Source organism: Pyrus communis, chromosome 17, assembly GCF_963583255.1.
Source record: "Pyrus communis chromosome 17, drPyrComm1.1, whole genome shotgun sequence".
Lineage (NCBI taxonomy): Eukaryota > Viridiplantae > Streptophyta > Magnoliopsida > Rosales > Rosaceae > Pyrus > Pyrus communis.
In genome coordinates this window covers 1,695,099-1,717,957 of record NC_084819.1, presented here as the reverse complement: position 1 = coordinate 1,717,957, position 22,859 = coordinate 1,695,099, and the positions used below count along the sequence as shown (strand labels likewise).

The following is a 22,859-nucleotide window of genomic DNA, read 5'->3' as shown; positions in this document are numbered from 1 at the left end:
ACTGTTTAGATCAAAAAAAAAAAGAAAAATTATCAAACTGTTTAGGTCAAAAATAATAAAAATAGAAAAACAAAAAATAAAAAAAAAATGAAAATATTCAGACCTTTCTTTTTCGTTGAGACTTGAGTGAGGTCCTGATGGCATTGCATTCCCACCCATTCAACGGTCCACCGACTGATACACGGTTGTAAGTATAAATACATCGTATAAATACTATAAATACATGGTTATTGGCCTATTCCTCACGCTCATTTTCTATCCCGCAAACTTGTATAAAGATGTCAATTTCCGTTTAGACATTAGCATAATTTCATCACATACGTATGGACTAGAAAAACGATAAATAAAATGATTATAAATATCTCATTGTTTTACTAAATGTTTGAAAGGTCAAACAGAAATTTCCTTTCTTTTATGTGCCTTGCTTCATCTCCACTTTCCTCGTCTCTCTCCCCCTCTGTTTGCTCTCTTTTCACTCGCTCCCCACCTTCTTTTAAGCTTTCCTTTTGCTTTTTCCTCCACATTTTGAGTGACAAACAAGGACACCACATCACCTTCATCATATCCTGTCCTTCTGATAGCAGCAACCACAGTTCCAACCTCTCTCCTTCCTTATTTGTACTCAAACAAAGCCACCCACTTGAAGATTTTCCCAAGAAATTTCTGGGTTTTCTTTCCCACTCCCTACCTTCTCACCTGGATCTTCACTTTTTTCTTGGATTCAGCTCCATAACCCTCCTTGATTCCATGGAAAAGGGCAGCCTAGCCAAACCCACCTGGAACCCTTCAGGGTTTTCCATGGAAATGCAGTCCAATGAGCTCAATTGTGCTCCCCAGCAACTTCCCAATTCACTTTTTAATGCCAATTGGGACAATTCCTTGGATCAGACCGATCCTTTTGAATCTGCCTTGAGCTCCATTGTCTCTTCCCCCATCGCCGCCGCGGGGAACGGCGGCGAGGGAGGAGATATGATTAGAGAATTAATTGGAAGATTAGGAAGCATTTCCAATTCAGGAGAAATATCTCCGCACTCATACATTTCTAGCAACTACAACAATAGTAGTACTAACACTTCATGTTATAGCACCCCATTGAACTCTTCACAGAGAGGCAGTCTGCCAATTGAAAATTTGGCTCAATTTCAGGCAGACCCTGGATTTGTTGAGAGGGCTGCAAGATTTTCCTGCTTCGGTGCTGGTGGTGGTGGCAATTTTGGTGGCCAATTCAACTTGAATGAAGCTGAATTGGCCTACAGATCAATGGCAAGGATTGACTCTCGCAAGCTTTCAAGAGTTTCCAGCAACCAATCACTGAAAGTTGCTGCTGGATCTCAACTTGCTGCTCAAGAAACCAACAAAAGCTCTCCCCTTGATGGGAATTCAGCTCCTGATAAGAAGTTCATCAGCCGGTTTTCAAGGGCCTCCACGCCGGAAAATGGTGAGTTGGGTGATTCCAGGGAGGGATCATCAGTTTCTCAGCAGATCCCAGGTGGGGATTTGAGTGTGAAAGCTGAAATTGTTACCAATTCAAGGAAAAGAAAATCTGCTGCAAGAGGAAAAGCCAAAGCTTCCTCTTCATCTCCCTCTGTTAAAGATGCCAAGGTAATTACTTTAAATTCTGTCACCAATTGTCCAATTTTTTACCCAAATTTTTTAGTTATTTTTTTTGTCAATTTCTGTAGAGAATTGTTTGTAAACTGTAAAAATAATGAGTGAATCTACTTTTCTGCAGGTTGTGGCAGAAAAAGAAGAACCAAATGCCAAGAAAAGCAAAAATGATGAAGCTTCTGGGAAAGAAAAGGAAACTTCAAAGGCAAAGACAAAGGCCAATTCAGAGACTCCTGAGGCTCCAAAGGACTACATCCATGTCAGAGCCAGAAGGGGTCAAGCTACTGATAGCCATAGTCTTGCAGAAAGGGTATGTTTAAATTCAATGCTCTGTTCTGTGGATTTGTGTTTTTTTGTTGTTTTGGAATTTGGTTTTGGATTAAAGTTTTTGTTGCTAAATCTTGTTTATCATCGTTACCTGGTCAGGTTCGAAGAGAGAAAATTAGCGAAAGGATGAAGTTTCTTCAAGATCTTGTTCCTGGTTGCAACAAGGTACCTAAATTATTCATATTTGAGTTTAATTAAGTGATTTAATTACTCGTTCTGAAACTGATGTCGAAAACAATGAGAATTAGTACTAAATTGGACAATGAATAAAAAAAATTTGTCAGGTGACCGGGAAAGCAGTGATGCTAGATGAAATTATAAACTATGTGCAGTCGTTGCAGTGCCAGGTTGAGGTAAATTCAGATTGTCTCAGTGTTCAACCTTTCCTACTTTGCGATCGCAACACATAGTTTTGTTGCTAAATTGTGTTGGTTGAATTTTTGTTGGCTCAGTTTCTTTCTATGAAGTTGTCAACTGTGAATCCGAGGATGGATTTGAACATGGAGGCTCTTCTGTCAAAGGATGTAAGTTCCTGATTTTTCAACTACTTTGTTACATGGCATTGATCCCGAATCCTGATTCTTTTGCCAGTAGTTACGAACGTTAACTTTATATATTCCAACGCAAATTTCAGATCATTCAGTCTCGTGGATCTTTACAAAATGCGCTGTACCAGTTAGATTCTTCTGTGCCTTCATTCCCTTTTGGATACCAGCCCCAGCAACTGCCGCCTTTACATAGCAGCAGCATCTCTAGTGCGACAGACACACAATTTCCAGCAAACCCTCTAAATTCCGCACTGCGTCAAAGTCACGGCATGCAATTGCCTGCTTTTGACAGATTTGGTGAAGCAGCATCTCAAGTAATTAACCGAAAAACTTGGCTCGGTAAACCTTTAAGAAATAGTTTTACTTGGCTTTCGTTTTCTCAAGGCTTACTCAAAAAAATTCATATTCCAGATGCCAACATTGTTCGAGGATGACCTCCAAAGCGTGGTGCAGATGGGTTTTGGCCAGATTCAGCAGGAGAGTTTTCATGGTAATAAAGTAAACTTTTATAAGATAACCTGCAATCGTCAAATTGTCGGGATCGAATGTTTCAACGTTTAATCCATCATTTTGTGTTATCTGCAGGCTCAGGGGCTTCAGCTCGGATGAAAGTAGAGCTTTAATCAACAGAAATAACTGTATATACAGAGCAGTTCCAGTTTGAGTGGATCTTTAGCCCCTGGAGGAAAATAACAGTTTCTTCTTTTCAACATGATTGGCAGATTGATTCAGCAACTCAATTCTTTTGGAGAATTCCACTTTAATGTAAATTCTAGTACTAATTGCAACAATTCCATAAGACCAATTTTTCAGATTATGTAGCATGGTAGCATGAGTGTTGGAGGGGTAAAAACTTACCATTTGATAAATATTATTACTCATATTTGTTATAATGTTCGGGAAGTGATTTCCGAGACGCATTTTCTCTCTCTCTCTCTCCACATTTCTGTTTATTTTCAGCCGTAAAATTGAATACTCAAAGAAGAATTAACAAACAAAAACGAGCGGAAGAAGTGCGCACAAGAAAAAACAGTGTGCGGAAATCATTTATCATTATGTTTCTTAGTTCACGTTATTTTGTGTGTAAATTCTTTGTTGTTGTAATTTTCTTTTTGTTGGGAGAATCTTATGCCCTGTTTGGTTGATGGGAAAATGGATTGACAAATGAAAAGTGAAAAAGCAAGGGCTTGGAACCACCATTTCAACAACCAATAGGATTGGAGAATGCCTGATCTCTCAGTCTTGCTTTTGCCCCTACCCACCTTCTCTCTCAGGGTTGCTTTCATTTGTCTGCTGGAAACTGGAAAGGATATAATTTGATGACGGGGTCCACAATTTTAACGGAATTGTTATATAATAATCTTATTATGATTGTTAAAATTACTTAAATTGCGTAACTTGTGGCCTAACAGCTGTTAAGTAGGGACAGATGGTGTCTTAAGTCCAACTCATGATTATGAATTATTTTTTGTCTTAAGGTATATTGTCTTGTTAATCGTTTAGTCCTAACATGACAATATGATACATGAGACTCATTCTGTTGTAAGTGACTTTGCGGGTGATTCTCTTGCCACCACATTAGCAGTTAACGTTTGCATGTGGTTTAATATTTTAGTGAAATAGGAGGCGTCCCAGGTTAGAAACTTCCTTTCCTTACATTTTTTCTTTCTTTTAAAAAGACGATCAGCTGGTGGTTTTGCCACAGCAGTCCACATTTTCAGGGCCTTGAAGATTCACAAGGGCATTTCAGCCTTTTCTGACCACTATCGTATGATTCACCAGTGATAAGAATTGAACTCAAGACGTTCCACGTAGAATAATTCATAATGATGGTTACCTCATGATGGTTCTCCTCTTCGCTTCCTTAAATTATTATAATAGTTTCGAACTATTTCCTTTCTCTTAATAATAATAACGGTGAACTAGACGATTAACCTAAGATAAGGTATAAAGTAAAATTGGTTAAATATTAAAAGATTAGAGTGTAAAGTGGGAAAATTAAACCCAGACCCTAAAAGTTTGATGGCAGAAAATGTACTTAATCCAACATAAGATAAATAAATTAATGTATTTCTTAGCTGCAGCATAAAGTCCTTTGAGAGCTTTGGAATTCACTGCCCAGAAAATCAAACCAATCAAGTAGACTGTTATTTTCTTAATTCCTAAATGTTTATTTATTTTATTTTATTTCATTTCATTTTTGTTCAAAAGTTTGATTATTTTTTAATTAGCAATGAAATTAAGGAACACCAGTGGCCCAGGTTGGCAGCAGTGAAGTTCTGACTTGGCTGAGGAATCACAGAGAACTTTACAATCCGAACAACTTTAGAAAATTATGGAAAGAAAATCTAAATGGATAAACAAGTGGAAAGAAAAGAAGGAATAAAGAAGAGGAACTTGGGACGTCGATTGATACCCTCCCAACGATAAAAGCAACTTTCCATCAAAGGCTGTCGTCGTTTGAATTATCTTGATCTCGAGTTTTCGTCACCAGCTAGTCATCTTTTTGAAGGGAAATAAAAAAAGCAAAGCCTGTCTGTGGAAAATCTAGTTTCCAAACATTTGCAAAAGATATCTCTAATATGCTCTTTGTCTAGTAAAATCCAGCCATTATTTACCTAATAAGTAACCTTAACAATAGTAGTAGCGAGACGAATTTCGGACTAGTATTTTATAAGATACTTATTGAGTTTGATTCATGACGTGATGAATCACATGATGATGACCACAAAGAAGATAAAATACATCTGTAGGTTTTTTAGCTTTTGAAAAGATAAACGACGAAACCGCTAACTGATCTATTTTTAAAAAGAAAAACAATAGTAGTAGTAAAATGCTCGATTACATACATTATCCTTTTAAAATTACAAATTATTACATCATTTACTCTATGTGTCAATTTTTTATATGACACATAAAGGACTTGATTTTATTTGTATAGACGCCAAATTGTTGTTATGTAGATCATTTTCGTATTTATCTTTTAAAAGTAAAATATCAATTTTCTTTTAAATTAAAAATTCTTACTTGTCTTCTTATGGAATCCGTTAACCCATGCAGCATTCATTGATTTACCGTTCATATAAGCAAAAAAACTAAGTCTATCAAGTGCTACACTGGAGTTCTATTTTTAATATTGATGAATTATAAGATGGTGGTAAAAAAGAAGTTGAAATGTTTTTATGAGTCTTTCCAGCTCTGCGTTCCACAAAAAATAAACTGTCGTATGACAATAGTGGAGTTCAAGATCATGGATTAACGAATTCCATCTTATCATGACCTCGCTCAATCTTATCATAAGTGACGGTGGAGGTGGAGGATTTTGTAGCCAAAAGTTTGGTATGGATCTATCGATGCAACTCCTTAATTAAGGGTATATCACTTTTGCTAAAATGTTTTCAAACTAATACGAAGCCTGTATTTTCATTCACATTGATCGATCTCACATTGACTGACACGAACAATTGACAGTGACATCCAAACAAATGATTCAATTAACCAGTCCTGGTCATTGCTGTCCAGGTAAGGGTTGGAGTAACCTTCACATTTTTCAACAAAATAGGACAATGTTTGACTACTCAAAATTCTATGTTCGAATTATAGAGTTTTCTATCTATGATTAAAACCGTTTATATTATGAATCACACAACAAAGATTATCTCTGTAGAAAATGAATTAAAACTAAGTCATTTAATCAATTTATTGTAGTAAATACATACAAGGTTTGTAATGTTTTACCAATTGTGTTTGTATGTTTTAATACAATTCGATGACTAAACAAATTTAGTTTAATTAATTTTTCGTTGGGACTATCTTTATCGAGTAAATTATAGTATGAACGGTTCTGATCATAAACACAAAGTTCTATAAATCATCAACTAACAATTTTGAGTAGAAATTCTTATTGCTTTGTTAAAGAAACAAAAAAAAATGCTTAAAATGATTTAACCTACTAGATTTTAAGGGGTGGGTGATTTGCGTCAGATTTTTCTTTCAACCAACTAGAGTTTGGTTTAGCGGTAGTTGTCTATATTTAGTTGTAGAAAATCTCAAATTCGATTCGAAAGAATGTGGACAACACTTATTTGTGATGGTGACGAGTCACAGAAAGAAAGTAAATTTCACATTTCCGTTTTCTCGTCCTACATAATCTTATTCATATATAATCTTAAAATAAACCAATAAAATGAGAATCAATAAATAAAAATAAATAAGAATATGCAAAAAGATAAAAAGACTGTGGGAATATTACTTCCCGTCAGAGAAGTAAGGCAAAGACTTCTTTATGTTACAAACGACAGCGAAGTCCTTGCAATAATTTAGACAGGTGGCGAGCGAGTTGGATATTGTGCCGCTTGAAGTCTTTGAATCCTATTAATTAATTTGGTGTTGAATACTAGTCAATATTTCTCAAACTATTTTAGCAAAAGTTGTAAAAATAATTAAGTACTGGTTTGGAACTGTAATGCTTTTATAAAAATAGATATTAAAAAAAATTGATCTAAAAAATATGTTTGGTAAACATAAAAAAATAGTTTATTTTCACAGTTTTGGATGAAAAAAAACTGAAAACATGAAAGAGCAAAAATAAGCTTTTTCTCACAGCACAACAGAAACAATTTTTTTTCAGAGCACAGCAATACCAAACCAGCCTAACTAATGTTATCAAATGACTTGGAAACTAATTTATTATTTAATGATTGTTTTATGGTAACTAAATATGTACTGGTCGTAGAAGGGATGACATTAATTGTGTACCAAAGCAGACTTAGTTGATTAGGAGTTGCTCTTAGGGTTTGGGTAGCACTTAATTCTCGTGTGGGTTAACATTATATACAAGAGGGGATGTTTCATCGTAAATCATGCATGGTATGTTAGATACTTCTGGCAGGCTAGGTACTCTCCACGCCTCACGTGATGGAATCACATAAATCAAGGCACCCAAGAAAGACTCTGCGAGCCCGGAAGGGCTTACGGACGAAATCAACCTAGAAGAGCCTGATAAGACAAGACTTCCAAGAGATAATGATCCTTATAATCATATGGCTCAAACATAGACTATGATCGTTGATGCTTAAAAGTCATCTTTAAACGTAATTCTTGATTGGTTCCCTTTATCACGTCTTACATAATCAAACATTGTTGGTTAAATGGGGGAGATGACGTGGGGTTCAAACCCATCACTTATGTAGTTCCCATGCGTGCCCTAATGAACCGTCTTCAATCTTCAAGTTCATACCAGACTATACGTAGGCATGTTCGACAAAATTTTCTAAGATTATACCCAATAAAAAAAATAAAAATAAAAAACCCTAAAAAAAGGAAAAGAAAAAGGAATATTGAGACCTGCCTTCTTGATTGGGCCCCAGCCAAGCCAACCCATCTGAGATAATTGCAATTCCTATCAAACACTCCATGTTTTGCTTTGTGTTCAAATCAGTTACTTGTATTGATTTAGATTTTACACACATGATCCCATTCATTTTTGTTATGATTTAACAGGTGGTAAGATGTAAGCGGAGATCAGTCATGGAGAACAAATTTTACTGCTCAGTGGTCCAAATTATCAACTAAATTAGGAAGAACTCCCAACTAACTGACCCTAGCGATAGTGAGAGTAATGGGTCCTCACTACTTTGGTAGGGAAGTTTGATTTGGAAAGACAGGTGTAATGTGTTTGTTTTGTGGGGTTATAACTTAATACACTCAATTTTATCTTATACATGATTAAAAGGGGGACAACTGGTGTCGAATCACAGTTATTCACTCCTTTTGTGCCTGGAAGAGGTTAGTTGGGAATTCCACCCTACTTGTGGACACGATCAAGCAAATTCACAACTTATTAAACCCAGGACCTCCCCGTGTTTTTTTTTCTTTAAGGAGCTGTTGTTCGCACTTTTTGATTGGACCACTTGTTGTGGTTCATCATCTTAGTCTTCCAATTCACTCGAATCATAATAAGAATTTAATTGATAAATACATTATTAATCTCTATACTATAAGAGCGTATTACTTTTCAGTAAATAGTAGATATAAGTATTATGGTCACACACGAAAATTATAAGTCCTTCTACTCTTTAGGTCTCTATCCTTCGTTTTTCTTTTGTTTAGACCATGAGTACCCTTTATGTCTCTTTCTTTCTCCTCAAGAGAATTTAATTGATAAGTACACTGTCAATCTCTATATATTGTTGATCTTTATGTAGTAATAGCGTGTTATTTTTTAGTAAAATAGCAAATATAGTGTTACCGTTGCACCCGAAAATTATAAGTCTTCCTACTCTTTAGGCATGAGTACTCTTTATGTCTCTTTCCTTCACCTCAAGAAGCATTAATCCTTAACTTTGGATGGTATATGACCTTTGATGTGGGGTTAGGGTTGGGGATCAACAGTGGCGGTGGCCAGTTGGAAACTATCATTTTACACCACCAACCATGGCCATTAAGCCTTTCTTTAAGCACTAGTTTACACCTTTACATTGAGAGATTTTCAGTGTGCCGATAATACGGTCTAATACATTAAGTGTCATAATATAAGTAGTAACCACTTGTATTATAACATTTAATGTACTGAGCCGTGTTTCCAAAAAACTTTAGTTTTACTGAAAAATGACAAATAAGGATGTAGTGAATAGTACTAGGAAAAGGTAAAAATATGATTTTTCGTTAAAAGTGAACAGTACCGTAAGTGTTTCATTAAAACTCTCTTTCTCCTTTCCATGCATGCCAATGCCAATTATATTTGTACCAAAACCTTATCAGGGTTGGCTGAGTGACTCAACAATGAAGGTGATGATTCTGATGACAGCTTGTTGGGCTTATAATTGCAATGAGATAGATAGCACAGATTATTGCTTAGAAGGAAAGGAATTGATTGATGTTTTTTAGTACGACGATATTATTATACTTGGTATTCATTAAATTCAAACTTAAGATCTTTTACGGGTAAAGACAAATTAATGGAGATTAGTTTGTTCATTTTACAAGTTTGAGAGTAACTGAAGGGTTGGGAGAACTTGCCATTCAGTTGATTGAAAACGTTGAAACTGAGTTTCAAGGATTCCTTTTTTGTCAGTATCATTTGTATTTTTTCATTAAAAAGAAGTGATTGAAGAGACTGTAAAACTAAAATTTCACAAGAAAAATATTGTGGATTAGACTTTGATTTTAGACAAAAACCACACCTTGTCTACCCACCTGTAGGGCAGTGCAAAACTTTTATTTCCAGACAGTCCTCTTCTCTCCTTCTAATTGATTGTTTCCATTTTATGAAAAATGGTTGGGAATTATTCATGTGTTTGTGTTTTTATTTATTTATTTATTTTATTTTATATTTGTTTTATGGTCATCTCAATTTAATGAAAGAATATCAAATAGCATTACTCTACCCCAACATCCCATGGCCTCAAGAGATTTACATGCTACTGATTACTTTTTGAGAAATGTTAAGGGAAGTCTTTCGAAAATGCGATTTTTAACGGATTTTTTGTCGCCTCATGTTTTTTACACATATTTTATAATGTTAACACGAGAATTCACGTTAGACTGTGAGTTGGCAGAGAATTCATAGAGAATTCCGGTTTGAGAGTCTCCTTAGCATATTTCCTTTTTTTATTTTTAACCAATTTTTTTTAACATTAAATCAAACTTTTGAGGTGATTTTGGCTCCACAATATTGTGGAGAAATTTCTACACAAAAAACTGTTCATGGTTGATTAAAGAAAATTTCTATTATAAATCACCATGTAAAGAATTTCTCTATAAAAGGATAGTTTAATATATTACAAACCCTCAATTTGTTTGCTACAGTTGATTGACTAATTGACTAATTGACTTTAATATCAATTAATTTTTTTAAGAGATAATTCTTATATAATGTTTTTAATCCAAACGATTCCAATCATAAGTATGAAGATTAGTGGTTCCACCACAAACTATTTTGAGGAATTCCTTTCCAATTTCGATGAGCCAAGTATCTGTCATCTTTGAGTTTGAAATCTGTTAGACTTTGTTCTGGTAATTATGATAGGCTAATTCATCTTAGAGTGTCAAACAATGCAAAATCTACATACTTTTAGTTGTAACACAAAGCCAACAAGTTACAAATAAATCGGCGAATACATTTGGCTTGTTAACTTTCGATGGCTTCAACTTTCTCAAAACTAATACTTTTAAACCCCTAAAAATAGCAAGTGGTGGATTACCTTGGTGGTTAGAGTCTTTATCTTTATCTCAAAACTATTACCAAATTCCCAATTACCATTGGGGCTTTTGTCGTTGGCGCCAATTGGTACTATAAATTCGAGTGCGTCATCGCTAGTACGGGAGACCTAGAGGCGATTTCGATTTCAATTGTGAAATTGGGAAGAAGTTGTGAAATTTGGGATTTGTGAGAAAGTTGTGAAATTTGGAATTTGTGTTTTGTAATTTGTGAGAAGAGGAAGAGGGAGTTGGACGGGAAAAGAGGGAGAGGGTTCAGAGAGAGGATTTGCGAGAGGGAGAGAGTGTTCTAGAATAAGGAAAGGAAAAAAAAAGAAATAAATAAATAAATAAATTTTATTATCTTGCTTGTTGTCTGATATTGCATCAAACGTTTTACTAAGTTAGTCCAGGTTGGTCTATTATAAGTCAGTCCAACTTAATCCCTGAAGTTAGTCCAAGTTAGTCTATTCTAAGACAATCCAACTTAGTCTCTAAAGTTAGGCCAGTCCGAAATAATCCAATGCAACTAATGCACGCTTAATAAACAAGGGTACATGCCAAAACAATTAATTATTGAAAAAAAAAAAAAAAAGAGATGAAAGAAGATATGTATTTCTTTTCCAGTTGGGTTTGAACCAATGGCTAGTGTATGAGGCCTACCTGTTTGCCTTGTATCCCCAGGCTCAAGGTCTGAAATGTGCAATGGTCCAGTGGTAGGGATAGAGAGGTGTCAGAGAGGGACAAGGCAACAACAAACGTCTAAAAACCCTCTTGTTTTATGGTCTCCACAACAAGCTAAAACTAGTAAATGCTTGTGCTCTCCCATTTCCCACAGGCATGGACATGCTTCTTTCACCCACTTGAACATTGCCTCCTTGTCCTTTTGACAGACCAAACCCACACCAATCACCAAACAAATTGAATGAACAGCCCAAAATCTTCCACCAAAAGCCACCAATTTTATATGCATACACACAATCCACATGTACACATGTACATGTAGCTTTCCATGTATGTAATAAGTATGTTGCCTCCTCAATTGGGACCCACCGTATCCAAACTTTCAAAGCCTAGCATTTCTTGGTTGAGCTTCGTTTTGTTAGGGCTAGTTTGGAATTGTTGTGCTTTTTTTAAGACTATTTCTACTCTACTGTGAGAATAAACAGTTATGAGCTTTCCATGTATGTAATAAGTATGTTGCCTCCTCAATTGGGACCCACCATATCCAAACTTTCAAAGCTTAGCATTTCTTGGTTGAGTTTTGTTCTGTTAGGGCTAGTTTGAAATTGTTATGCTTTTTTCAAGACTATTTTTGCTTTGCTATGAAAAAAAAAAAAAAAAAGTTGTGAAAAAAAAAAACAAGTGTTTGGTAAACTATAATGCTAAAAATGCTTTTAGCAAAAAAAGAGATGGAGTAAGATTGTCAATATGAAAGTTTTCTTAATTGGTATTGTTCACCAGCCTCCTATTAAAAAAGCGCTTTTTTAGAAGCGTGGATAGAATTACTTCTGCTTTCTGTTGTTTTATACTCATGATTTTGAAAGGAAAAACATAATTTTAGCCTCAACTTTTGAAAAAAAAAAAAAAAATTATATGCATACACACAATACACATACATGTAGCTATCAATGGGATGAGGATCTTAGGAATCCTCACATCCTAACCGTTCATCGTATATCATGCGGCCAGTTTTCGTTAGTTACTATTTGTGTTTAATTTTAAATAATACAATTCAAATGATTTATAACCGCACGATGTATGATGAATGATTAAGATGTGAGGATCTCTAGGATCCCCACAATTTGGATCCGGATGGGATCCAAATCCCTATCAATGCATGTAACAAGTAGATGGAAAAGGATCCTTTCCGGATCCCTTCCTCCTAATCCACCAAATCAGGGAATCTGTACTGGTGAAATTTGATCAAACGGCTGAAGTTATTATAACTTTTACAGTGGGCCCCTGTTTGTAGCCGTTGGATCAAATTTCAACGGTACAGATTCTCTAATGTGGTGGATTAGTAGGAAGGAATCCGGAGATGATACCTTTCCAAGTAGATTGCCTCCTCAATTGGTACTCACCATATCCAAATTTCCAAAGCCTCCCATTTCTTCGTTTAGTTTAGTTCTCTTAGTTACCTAGTTAAGAGGAATTCATGGTCATCCATTTTTAGATTTAATATCAAAGGTTTCAATTTTTTTTCAATGGTATGTAATGCTGAGTGATGCAGAAAATGAGTGAATGAGATTAAAATAGATCTACCAATTTGTCAAAATCAAATCTAACAGCTCAAACATGTAGCATCGATTGCTATGTAACGTTATAATTGACCCCAGAGATTGAGATTAAAACACTAAAAGCACACCCGTTTACTCCGCTTCCTCGATATCAAATACAGGGGTGAGCGACTGCATTTCTTGGTCACATTGCCCATTTCTTTGCAGCATTGGCAGTTATTATGCATATCCACATTCTAGTATATACTCTGAACCAAAAGGAGTGAACAGATTTTGTGTTACTAGGAAGATTGGGCATGAAGAGATCATACATAGCTGGATAAAAGAATACAACCATTCATTCATTCATTCATCTCTTATGAAAGAATCTGATACAGAACACAAAGTGCAGTGAAAAAAAAATTCATGGAAATGGTCGAACCGGTACACAACCAGATGACATGCATACAATGGAGCTATTTGACACAAAATGTTACTGGTTTTAAGTTTATACACTGTATATATTACCACTAAATTCGATTTCTATATGTTGCATCGGTCGTAACCAGAGAACCATGATGAGGGTTGGGCGAGTTTTCGCAACTCGCCCTCTTCCCCATTGTAGAATGGTTCAAATTCCTCTCTCCATCTTTGATCACTTAAGCTATGGGGCTCACCTGCATCGTATTTTGCCATATTGGAACCGTCATAAGCAGGTTGGGTTGCTTGTTTGGGCAAACGAGACTCGGCAATGAGCTCATTAAGACTGCTGATCTCCTTCTCATGTTTTTTCTTCAGTTTTTCAATCTTCATGTAAGCCTTGTCTGCTTCTTGCTTGGCCTCCATTGCTTGCTTCTGCAGGTTATTGGAAGTTTAGTAAGATATCAAATACAAGAAAAAGGCCGTATACATGGGGGAAGGAGAGAGCAAGCTAATAGTGTCAAGAGTTTACTAGATAACATGAATGAATTCTATGAAACCGAAAAAGATAGAGAGCGTATCTGAAATGATTCAAAACATAAAACTCTCCATCAAAATGCAGTATCTCAGCTCAACATGGTTGCATGTATTGATCTCAGAGAAAAAATTCAATACAATTTCAATTAGTCTCTCATTGTCAGTAAATTTTAAGTGTTATATTTAGGGTTCTGGCTAATTGGACTGGAAGTTACTATGATTAACCTACAGGTCTTTGCAACTATTAGTTAAGCTCATGAATGATGGTTTTCTACAGGTCTTTGCAACTTGTTCTGAAGGAGGAAGGGGAAGTTGTTAGGCAGGTAGTTACAAAAGGAGACCAAAAAAGAACAGCATTTGTGTTCCTTTGCATCATCTTGAGTAGTGAAACTTACAAGGAAAATGGTTTGAGATCAAATTCAGAACTTAATTGCAAAGAAAAAACAAGGATGAAAATAGAAACAATTTATCAAATTAGGATGGAAAAGGAAAGTCATTAGAATCCTGAAAGCAAGGATCTCAACCGAGGAAAACAGAAAAACATCAAAGCACCAACAACTTGTAACACACCTGAGCAGTTGCAACAGCCTCATCTGCTTCTTTGAGTCGCACGAGTAATTCGCCTGCAGCCTGCACAGCTTCAGCAGTATCCCGCAATTGTGCCTGAAGCCCCTTATTTTCATCCCTCAGATATCGCCTCTCTCTTTCTCTCTCTACTCTCAATGCTGAAATTTCTGAAGCGATAGCATTTATGAATTTGGACTCGGCACCCCTGACTCCTGCCTTAGCAGCTGCTTTCTTCACATCCTCCACTCCATCCCGTATCATTCTATGCCTCGCAAGCAGTTGCATATGTTTCTCTTCCAAATCCGCATACTGTTCCAACATCCGTGATTGCCCCTCCATAGCCAGTTGCATTGCTTCCTTGAGCTCGTCTGCACATTTCTTTTCAGTTTCTAATTCTTGCATTGTCTTTTCGGCCAGTGATCTGCTAGCCTCAAGTTCCATTCTTAATTCCTCAGCAAGAGATATCCACTTACTTTCTACCTCATTCCACTGTTGTCTCTCTTGTTCAAGTTTCTGTTCAGAGCTTTCCTCATTTGACTCCGAAATTGTACTTAGAGGAACCATATTTGGGTCACGTGAATGGGTCAACTTCATCATAGAGTTTCGTGTCCGGGCTGATGTGGATGAACAGTCTACATAAAACTGTAGCTGGCTTCTTAAATCTTGAATCTCTTCCAACAACACTTCCCTTTCACCCATATCACAAAAGTTTCGTAAATTTTCCAGCTCATCTTGAACTCTTTTCAATTCAATATTTGTCCTTAAAAGTTCTGGGTGATTCTCGTATTTCTCCTTCAAAAGCTGTATGCGATGGATAATCTATAAGCATAAAGACAACATCTGGCAAAAAAAAAAGAGAGAAAAACACATAAATGGAGCCTTCATAGACAGTTTATACCTTATACTCGTGTGTGAGAGACACTAGCTCTTCCTCCATGAACTCCTCGGTCGGTAAAACACCATCCATGAGGCTCTCAAGGCGTAGAATCTTATCCTCCCTTGTCTGGGCTATAATGCCATTGCATTCTCTCTCATGCTTGTACTGCTGAACCTGTAAAGTACAGCTAAAAAACGTCAAGCAAACAATAGAGGAAAATAATTGTTGTGGATGGCTGTCAGAGAATTTGGAGAAACCTACCAATCGGTTTAGCTGCATAATTTCAGAAGTTTTCTTGGCACATATGTCTTCTAATGCCATTTCTCTCCTAATAGCTCCAGCTAATACCTTCACCACAGCCTGTTCAGTAATGGGGAAAATGTCAAATAACTGTTGCTAATGAATAAAAAAAATTCGGAAAAAATAACTGAAAATCCAGCTTTTCTCTCTTGAGCTTACTTTGGGAACTTGTATCTTGGATTTGTCAGCAGATTCTGATCCATCAACACGTACCAATTGCATAATCTCACTGGCCTCGACTTCTAGCTGCATCCTGTTCTTGCAATTACTACACATAAACTCCACTGAATCGTCTTTTACTATTTCTTGACTAGTTTGTACTCCCACATCAGCTTTAGAAACTGGCACAATCACCCTAGACTCTGAAGGTTTCAATGAAAACCTAAATGACGACTTCCTTAAAGCTGAACTTTGGCGGTGACTACCAATAATTTCAAGGCCATGCCGAATGCTTGCTGCCAACTGTTCAGCAGGTGCCGAAAAGTTATTACATGTTTGAGCAGATAGGTCATTTGCTGAGCTCTTTATTGCAGGTTTTGCCAAAGATATGCGCATGCCGTCTGGGCTTAACGTACTCCGACCAGTAAGATCCTTCTGAGAAGCAGTCAACATTGAGGAGGTCCTCAAACTTTTCCTGCTGGCGTTGACCCTGGGTGAAACACTGGGGGTAGGAGACTTCAGAACTTGGGGTGCGTCGCATGGAACTATGCTCAGGCATGGAGAAACACAGTTAACTAAGCCATTTGAAGAACCAATGCATTCATCTGCAACTGAAAGGCAGCCAGGCATGCTTCCAGGAGGATCAGAGGCTGCACATGAGGAACCTTTCTCTGCCCTTTTGCAGGCTGATTCTTCAATTAGAAAATCACTAATGGAGGACATTAGAATATTTTCCTCCTGAACGGGCTGCATGGAGGTATCTTCTATAAGATTGTGAATATCCGATGCACTAGCACTGGGAATAACTGGGGTGCTGGTACCACATTCAACAATCATGTCCCCTTCTTGTTCAGAGATTCCTTCTTCCATATTAACATCTGCATCAACACCTTGTTCTTTGATACAACCACTTCCAGATGCATGGTTTTGAGGACCTTCGGAGCTTCCAATTTCAACAGCCACAAGTTGTGAATGCGATTTCATTGTTTCTACACTGTTCACATCAGCTCTGTTGTTAGCTTCACTGACAACCGTCTGGTTACTTACTTCAGCACAAAGCCTCTCAACAGCTTCCTCATCAATTTCCATCTCCTCATCACTTTCATCATCGACATGGGGTAATGTCATCGAAGGTTTAAGGCTAGCCTTTAGCATATTCAAACTTTGACGAAACCATGCTGCACTGTGACCCCCATTTGAAGCAGCTGGGTTGTTTCCATGTGCCTTAATCCGCCGTAGTTCATCCTGTCAAATTAACAAGCTCATAGGGATGATTCACATGTTTAATTTGTAAATGGATGAATCACAATATTCCAAACTACAGTGAGAGAGAAGAACATACCCTAAGCTGTCGTATCACCTCGCGCAACTGATTCACATCTTCCTGCATTACTTCATTAACAACTGCCTTGTTCTTGATAGCCTTAGCCCGCTGTGCAAATCTCAATGTACTGAAAGTCTCACTCTTACAGCTGCAAGATTATATCAGTTACTTCCAATTCACAAAGACAGATTAAAAAAAAAAAGCTAAATGTTACTTTCAAGGAAGAAAGGGGTTGCAGTACTACCTTTGTGTTGGAGAAATAGCACAGACCATTGCTAATTTTGCATTTCCACCCAGAGATTCCTGTAATAAGAATGTAAGCCTGGAATCTCTATAGGGAATATGCCTTTGCTTTCCCGTTTGAGAAATTTCAGCAAGAATGTTTATAAGGTTCCTGCATGAAATAATAAGCTGCAATCAGCATAAAAGTATAAAAGAAAAGAACAAAATCTCGAAAATAACAAAACTCTGAATCTGAGATAAAATTTCAATGACACGCTCAGTTCAGTATTAAGCTTTGGATAAAGAATTTAAACATGATATTATTCTTATCCATTTAGTTAAACTGATACCACTGTATTACAAATCACTCTATCAAGCTTGTGTGACTTTATGATGCAGCACTCTAGCCAGGTAAAGCTAGGCTCAGCACAGCTTTGTTTCAAGTGTGTAAGCTCAAAATTTGGATTAAGTGTTGGATACAGAATTCAAACTTAGAAAGCTTGAACCAAACAAATAAATAAATAACAGCTATACTAAATAGGACATATAGAAAGCTTGAAATGCACCTATAATGGAACTATGAAAGAAGATAGATAAACCATACCCAAGCTGTGAGAGTGATCGATTGATATTCCCTGCTTCCTTCAAGCGCTCTCCTGCTGCCCCTGTTAACTTCTGACGTTCTGATCCAGCTAGATCAACAAGATTTATTCTACTGGTTTTAAAGCTTATACCATTTGTCACATTCTACAAAAGTGAAAGTTCATTTTATTCACTCGATGATATAAGTGAGTACCAAAATGAGAATAGATATAAATCTCAATCTTGCACATAAGTAAAATTATTATGAACAAGTTCATTGGTAAAGTATTATGTTCATAGGTCCTGCACATAGGTCCTAAAATCAGTTATTACCTTGCATTGAGATTCAACAACACATGTAAATACAGTATGTGAGCGGGAACTCTCAGCATTGATACTAGTTGAACCTGTTCTCCTGTTTGACAAGCCCTGTATAAAGCACATGTTAATAATAGAATTCCTGAAAGAAAAAAAATTTATCCAAGCTCCAATCATTCATCAACAATGCCGTTTTCTATAAAGATTATCTGATTATGTATAAAGCATTGCCACTGGGAATAAATATCTGAAGTGTCGGAAACGAAATCAATAATCATGAGACTCTTCTAATTCATATATTTCTTCTCCCTGGTTGTAATCTGCATCCTGAGAACTTTCTTTCATAATGCAACCACTTCCAAGTTCCCTTATTCTAATCTACTCTATATTTTTTACTTGCTTAAGAAGCCACCCTAAATGCGAGCTACTAGATTGCAAAAATAATCAGGATGTATTATTGAAAATACAAACAAACCTAAATTTCCACATCTTGAAAGACAAAGGTTCCTGAGAGAGAACTATATGTATTCCAGAAACTGTTAAGATCTGCTCAAAAGTAATCTGACAATGTTTCTCCTTAGTATTATTATATGCACTTACACTATGAATATTGTACAGGTGAAATAATAAAGCAAACCTTTATCAAAAGCTGAGTCACATCTTTGATTGTATGTACACACTCCTCGGTGAGATTTTCGACATAAACGCCTGATTTAACATCTTCTCTTATCTAGAAAAATAATGTAGAAGACCTATGAACACCAGCCCACATACTGTACAATAGGTTGATGATTAAAAAAGACAAATATTCCATTTACCTGAAGGCTTTTTTGATTTGGATCCAAAAGATCTGTGATTTGTTCATTGTAAATCTGCAAGCGAGCCGATAAATTAAGTGAAATAAGTTAACAGGCAATTGACCAATAATCAGTCAACCAAAATGAATAATTACGTAATGCTTCTACCTCAAGAAAAGAACAGTGGCACTGATACTTGAGTTCTTTGTCAGCATGCTTAATTTGCTCCTGTAAAGACGAATTCCCAAAAATTGTGGGAAAACTTTAATACAATATAACTTTAAAGAGTGTTATCTTAATTTACTAATGAACAAAATTAAAGCTCACCTCATTTAAGCGAGCAAAAAGACGCTCAAAAACACGGGGGGTTAACCCTTGTTGATCACTTGATAGATTCTCATCCATCAATGCATTGGCTGGACCCCACATGGTATATGTCTTTCCGCTTCCTGTCTGATAAATTCAATAACCAAACATATATAACAGAAATAGCATCAGCATCCTAACATAGCGCAGACACAGAATGAAGCAAAAGATGAATGGAAACAGACCTGTCCGTATGCAAATACAGAACTGTTAAAACCTGCCATACAATTCTCAACTAGAGGTGCTCCTACAAGCTGGAAAATATCTAGCTGCAATGACAAGCACAGCAAAAGGTAAGACTTTTGCTCTAAATCAGCTATTGAAGAGTACCATTTTGTAAGAGTTCATGCCTGTGATGCATCTGCGTCGCAAACCGAGTCAAACGTGAAGGTCTGGCCATTTATCGACAAAGAGTCACTAGATAATTTCTGCACCATCATATCTCCTTCATCCTTGTCCTTTCGTGGTGGTCGCATTCTCACTACTACCTATACATATTAAGAAAAGAAGAGTAATAAAGAAGATTATTTCGAATCCTTTAGCAGATATCTTTTTCGTTTTGTTTTCTTTCAGTGAGCCCTTTTTTAAATAGAATAAGCAAAATAACAGCCATATGGTGAACCAAAGAATAATTAGAGACTAAGGTTAGCATATACAAAGCACTCCTTGGTGGAAAACCGACATTTTCTTTAATTCACTCTCATTCTTAACTAATTATATTTTGATTTTTCTCGGCAGCCAAGGAAAACAAAAGTGGGTCAATAATCATGAACTGCAGTCAGCAATCAAACTGTAACGATACTGAAATTAGAGAAAGAATGATATCCACCCAAAATAAAAATAAAAATTTCAACAAAACAGATTTCGCCAATCTTATGAATTTAAATATATAGAAAAAAGAACAAAAATGTTGAAAAGTGATGAAGGTTAACAATAAGAATTCAATGTCAGTATATAAGAATCGCTCCCTAGTTGAGGTGAAAACGCAATTATCTTTAATTCTTCTGAGTCTTAATGCCTGATTGTTTACTTAACCTTTTATATTTCACAGCAGCCAAACAATCATTTCAAAACCTACAGACAAAGATAGTAGTTGAGATGTAAACATTTTGAAATAGAGGGGATGATGATATCAAGTCAAAATTAAGAAAGATTTCAACAAAAATCACAAGATTTTACAGAGCCCAAGCAGAAGTGATTCAAGAACAACGTGCCACAGACAGCAATCGAAGTGTAGGCAATACAAAAATGGAGAAATCCAAACGATATCAACTCAAAGGGTAAAAGATAATTCAACAAATCCCACAAGATTTCTAGGCAACCAAACAGATTTTAGCAATTTGTCAATTTAAAATTTAAAGAAAGAAAGAAGAAAGTACCTGGACACCAGAATCGGAGGTTCCAGCGGCGGAGTTTTCAGTCTGAGAGTCAACGCTGAGCTTCCGCTTGAGAGGGTTCGACGACGGTGGCCGAGGCGGCAATGGGCTCTTCAACTTCGCGGCCGGCGAAGGTTTTGAATCGGAGATCATGGTGCTCGGATCGGACGGGGGAGTGTTCTCCTTGGAGGCCTTGGGCTTCCGAGGTGGCCTGGGCTTGACGGAGCTAGGGTTTGGCGACGAGGGAGGCTCCGTCGTCTCCCTCAATATTGTGTTTCTCGGCTGCATGAAGTGCTTCATCGAGAAATGTAGAGAGAGAAAGCGAGGGTTTCAGAGAGAGAGAGAGTAGGGTTTGGATGGACAGAAGAGCGAGATAGAAGGGGAAGAGAGACAAGGAAGAGAGAGAAATGAGGGGTAGCCGTTGCAGAGGAGAGAGAAAGGGAAATTTGAATTTTGGGGAGATTTGGGGAAATTGAAAAAGCACGTGAGGGTGGGGTCTTTTTTTATTGAAGTCAACAAAAAAAAAAAAAAAGCAATTTGAATTTGTGTTGGATCTGGAGCGTTGTGATGGAGTTTTTGGGTAACCCGATTCGCATATGGACCCTTGATTTACTTTCCTTAAACATGGACGTCCAGGATCCATTTGCAATTATCCAACGAACAAAAAAAAGATTCCTTTGCAACTTGCAACTACGTTTTTATACATGGTAAATGGAAATACTAAATTGCTACCTGATTTTCGAATGCAGCGGATCGAAAAAGAAGATCCTGACCACAAGAAAGATTTATTGCACTTGAGCTAACTTTAAAGAGGGTATTGCAAGTGATGGATTGATCTGATAAATGAACTTTCAACTCATTGCGTCACACATTCAAATACTCTTTCTTTTTGCAGTTCAGTTGAATTTAATGTTAACTATTCTATCATTTTACTAAATCATTTCTGATTTGTTGGTTTAGATCATTGTGCAATACTATAAGGCGAGAAAGGGAACCAAAAATGTAGAACGAAAATGTTCAAATGAGAAGATTACTAACGTTTCTCAGTATTAAAATTTGTCAATTTTTTCATTTTAGGCAAGAAAATTTGAACTGCGTTCCAAAAGAAGATTAATTATTAAAGCCACCTTCCTTCACCAGTGTTTGCAACTAATGGAATATTGATGTGAAATTGAATCAATTATAAGCAATCATGACAGAGAGAGATGAGAGATGGGAGATAGGGGAAGATTAAGGGATGAATTGGGTTGTGAGTTGAACTGAATTGAAGCTTTGCTGATATATGTTGATTTGTACATAATAAATGTAGTAATTTAATAAACTGATTTTTTTTTTTAACGCGCTTGCATTATATTTCTATTTAAAAATGAATTTTTATCATAAATGATTTTTAAGATTGATCAAACTCATTATTTTGGTCTCTCACTTTCAAAATCAATCAATGTCATCTCTGAGATTCACCTCACATCAATTTGGTCATTCCATTAAGATTTCGTCAACTATTCTGTTAGTTTGTATGTGGAACCCACAAATCTCATCAAATGGCGACACGTGAATTACACAAAATAAGGGTTTTTATCGCAAACGATCCTTGACAATGATCTAACTCCTTATTTTGATCATTGAGTTTCAAAAATCGATAAATTTGGTCATTGACTTTCACTACCGCGCATCAATTTGTTCCCTCCATTAATATGGTCCCAGTAATCCAATTATATGGCCCAACGTGGATCAACTATAAGAAACTATTTTTTTAAGAGTGAACCAAAATAAGAGTATTATGCGCTGACATTTTTCTCGCATCCCACAACCCCAATTGGAAAAAAAAAAAAGAAATAATCTAAATTCAATAAAATCAAATCCAAATTCAATTCAAATTTGATAGGATTTAAGATTATAACCAACTAGAGAGAATGAGAAGTGAGTTAAGGAGGCCAAGTACTTTAGTGGTGTGCCTTCATTTTCCTTTTGAGCATACCTTGATGAAGACGACGATGACCTATTTTTATTCTTTTAGTTTTGGTTTTTAGTATCTTATTTTACTTTTAGTTTAAAATCTTAAAAAAAAAAAAAGGTTTCTTATAGTTAATCCATGTGGTGCCATATGATTGGA

At 36.3% G+C, this 22,859-nt stretch overlaps 2 protein-coding genes across 3 annotated transcripts; one reads left to right on the top strand and one right to left on the bottom strand.

Annotated features, from left to right (window-relative positions):
• Positions 1-391: 391 nt before the first annotated feature.
• On the top strand, positions 392-3,376 carry LOC137722385 (transcription factor bHLH62-like). Of its 2 annotated transcripts, none has more exons than XM_068461373.1 (8): positions 392-1,602; positions 1,733-1,918; positions 2,035-2,100; positions 2,220-2,288; positions 2,388-2,459; positions 2,579-2,797; positions 2,895-2,973; positions 3,069-3,376. In XM_068461373.1, the coding sequence occupies exons 1-8, from the start codon at positions 415-417 to the stop codon at positions 3,104-3,106; spliced, it is 1,917 nt and encodes a 638-aa protein (XP_068317474.1). In that variant the 5' UTR covers positions 392-414; the 3' UTR covers positions 3,107-3,376. The 2 variants fall into 2 exon arrangements, with proteins under 2 accessions (XP_068317474.1, XP_068317473.1); XM_068461372.1 differs by having other exon boundaries at positions 393-1,602; positions 2,570-2,797.
• A 9,866-nt stretch (positions 3,377-13,242) lies between these two features.
• Positions 13,243-21,082, bottom strand: LOC137723181 (kinesin-like protein KIN-12B). Its single transcript, XM_068462354.1, has 16 exons — positions 20,750-21,082; positions 19,721-19,858; positions 19,556-19,639; positions 19,332-19,457; positions 19,173-19,232; positions 19,026-19,079; positions 18,845-18,937; positions 18,223-18,318; positions 17,912-18,054; positions 17,330-17,479; positions 17,104-17,233; positions 15,762-17,006; positions 15,564-15,662; positions 15,324-15,476; positions 14,429-15,226; positions 13,243-13,756 (listed from the first exon to the last, which is right to left on the bottom strand). Exons 1-16 carry the CDS (start codon positions 21,044-21,046, stop codon positions 13,445-13,447), a joined length of 3,978 nt encoding a protein of 1,325 aa, XP_068318455.1. The 5' UTR covers positions 21,047-21,082; the 3' UTR covers positions 13,243-13,444.
• Between the last annotated feature and the right edge of the window lie 1,777 nt (positions 21,083-22,859).

What these genes read in the sequence shown, in the direction of transcription:
- LOC137722385 (XM_068461372.1), top strand. Translation starts at nt 415, where the DNA reads ATGTGCCTTGCTTCATCTCCACTTTCCTCGTCTCTCTCCCCCTCTGTT. An exon ending in GCCATAGTCTTGCAGAAAGG is followed by an intron (nt 1,919 to 2,034) that starts GTATGTTTAAAT and finishes TTACCTGGTCAG; the next exon opens with GTTCGAAGAGAGAAAATTAG. An exon ending in TTGGTGAAGCAGCATCTCAA is followed by an intron (nt 2,798 to 2,894) that starts GTAATTAACCGA and finishes TTCATATTCCAG; the next exon opens with ATGCCAACATTGTTCGAGGA.
- LOC137723181 (XM_068462354.1), bottom strand. Translation starts at nt 21,046, where the DNA reads ATGAAGCACTTCATGCAGCCGAGAAACACAATATTGAGGGAGACGACG. An exon ending in TTTTTGCTCGCTTAAATGAG is followed by an intron (nt 19,233 to 19,331) that starts GTGAGCTTTAAT and finishes TCGTCTTTACAG; the next exon opens with GAGCAAATTAAGCATGCTGA. An exon ending in CCAAGATACAAGTTCCCAAA is followed by an intron (nt 15,663 to 15,761) that starts GTAAGCTCAAGA and finishes ATTACTGAACAG; the next exon opens with GCTGTGGTGAAGGTATTAGC.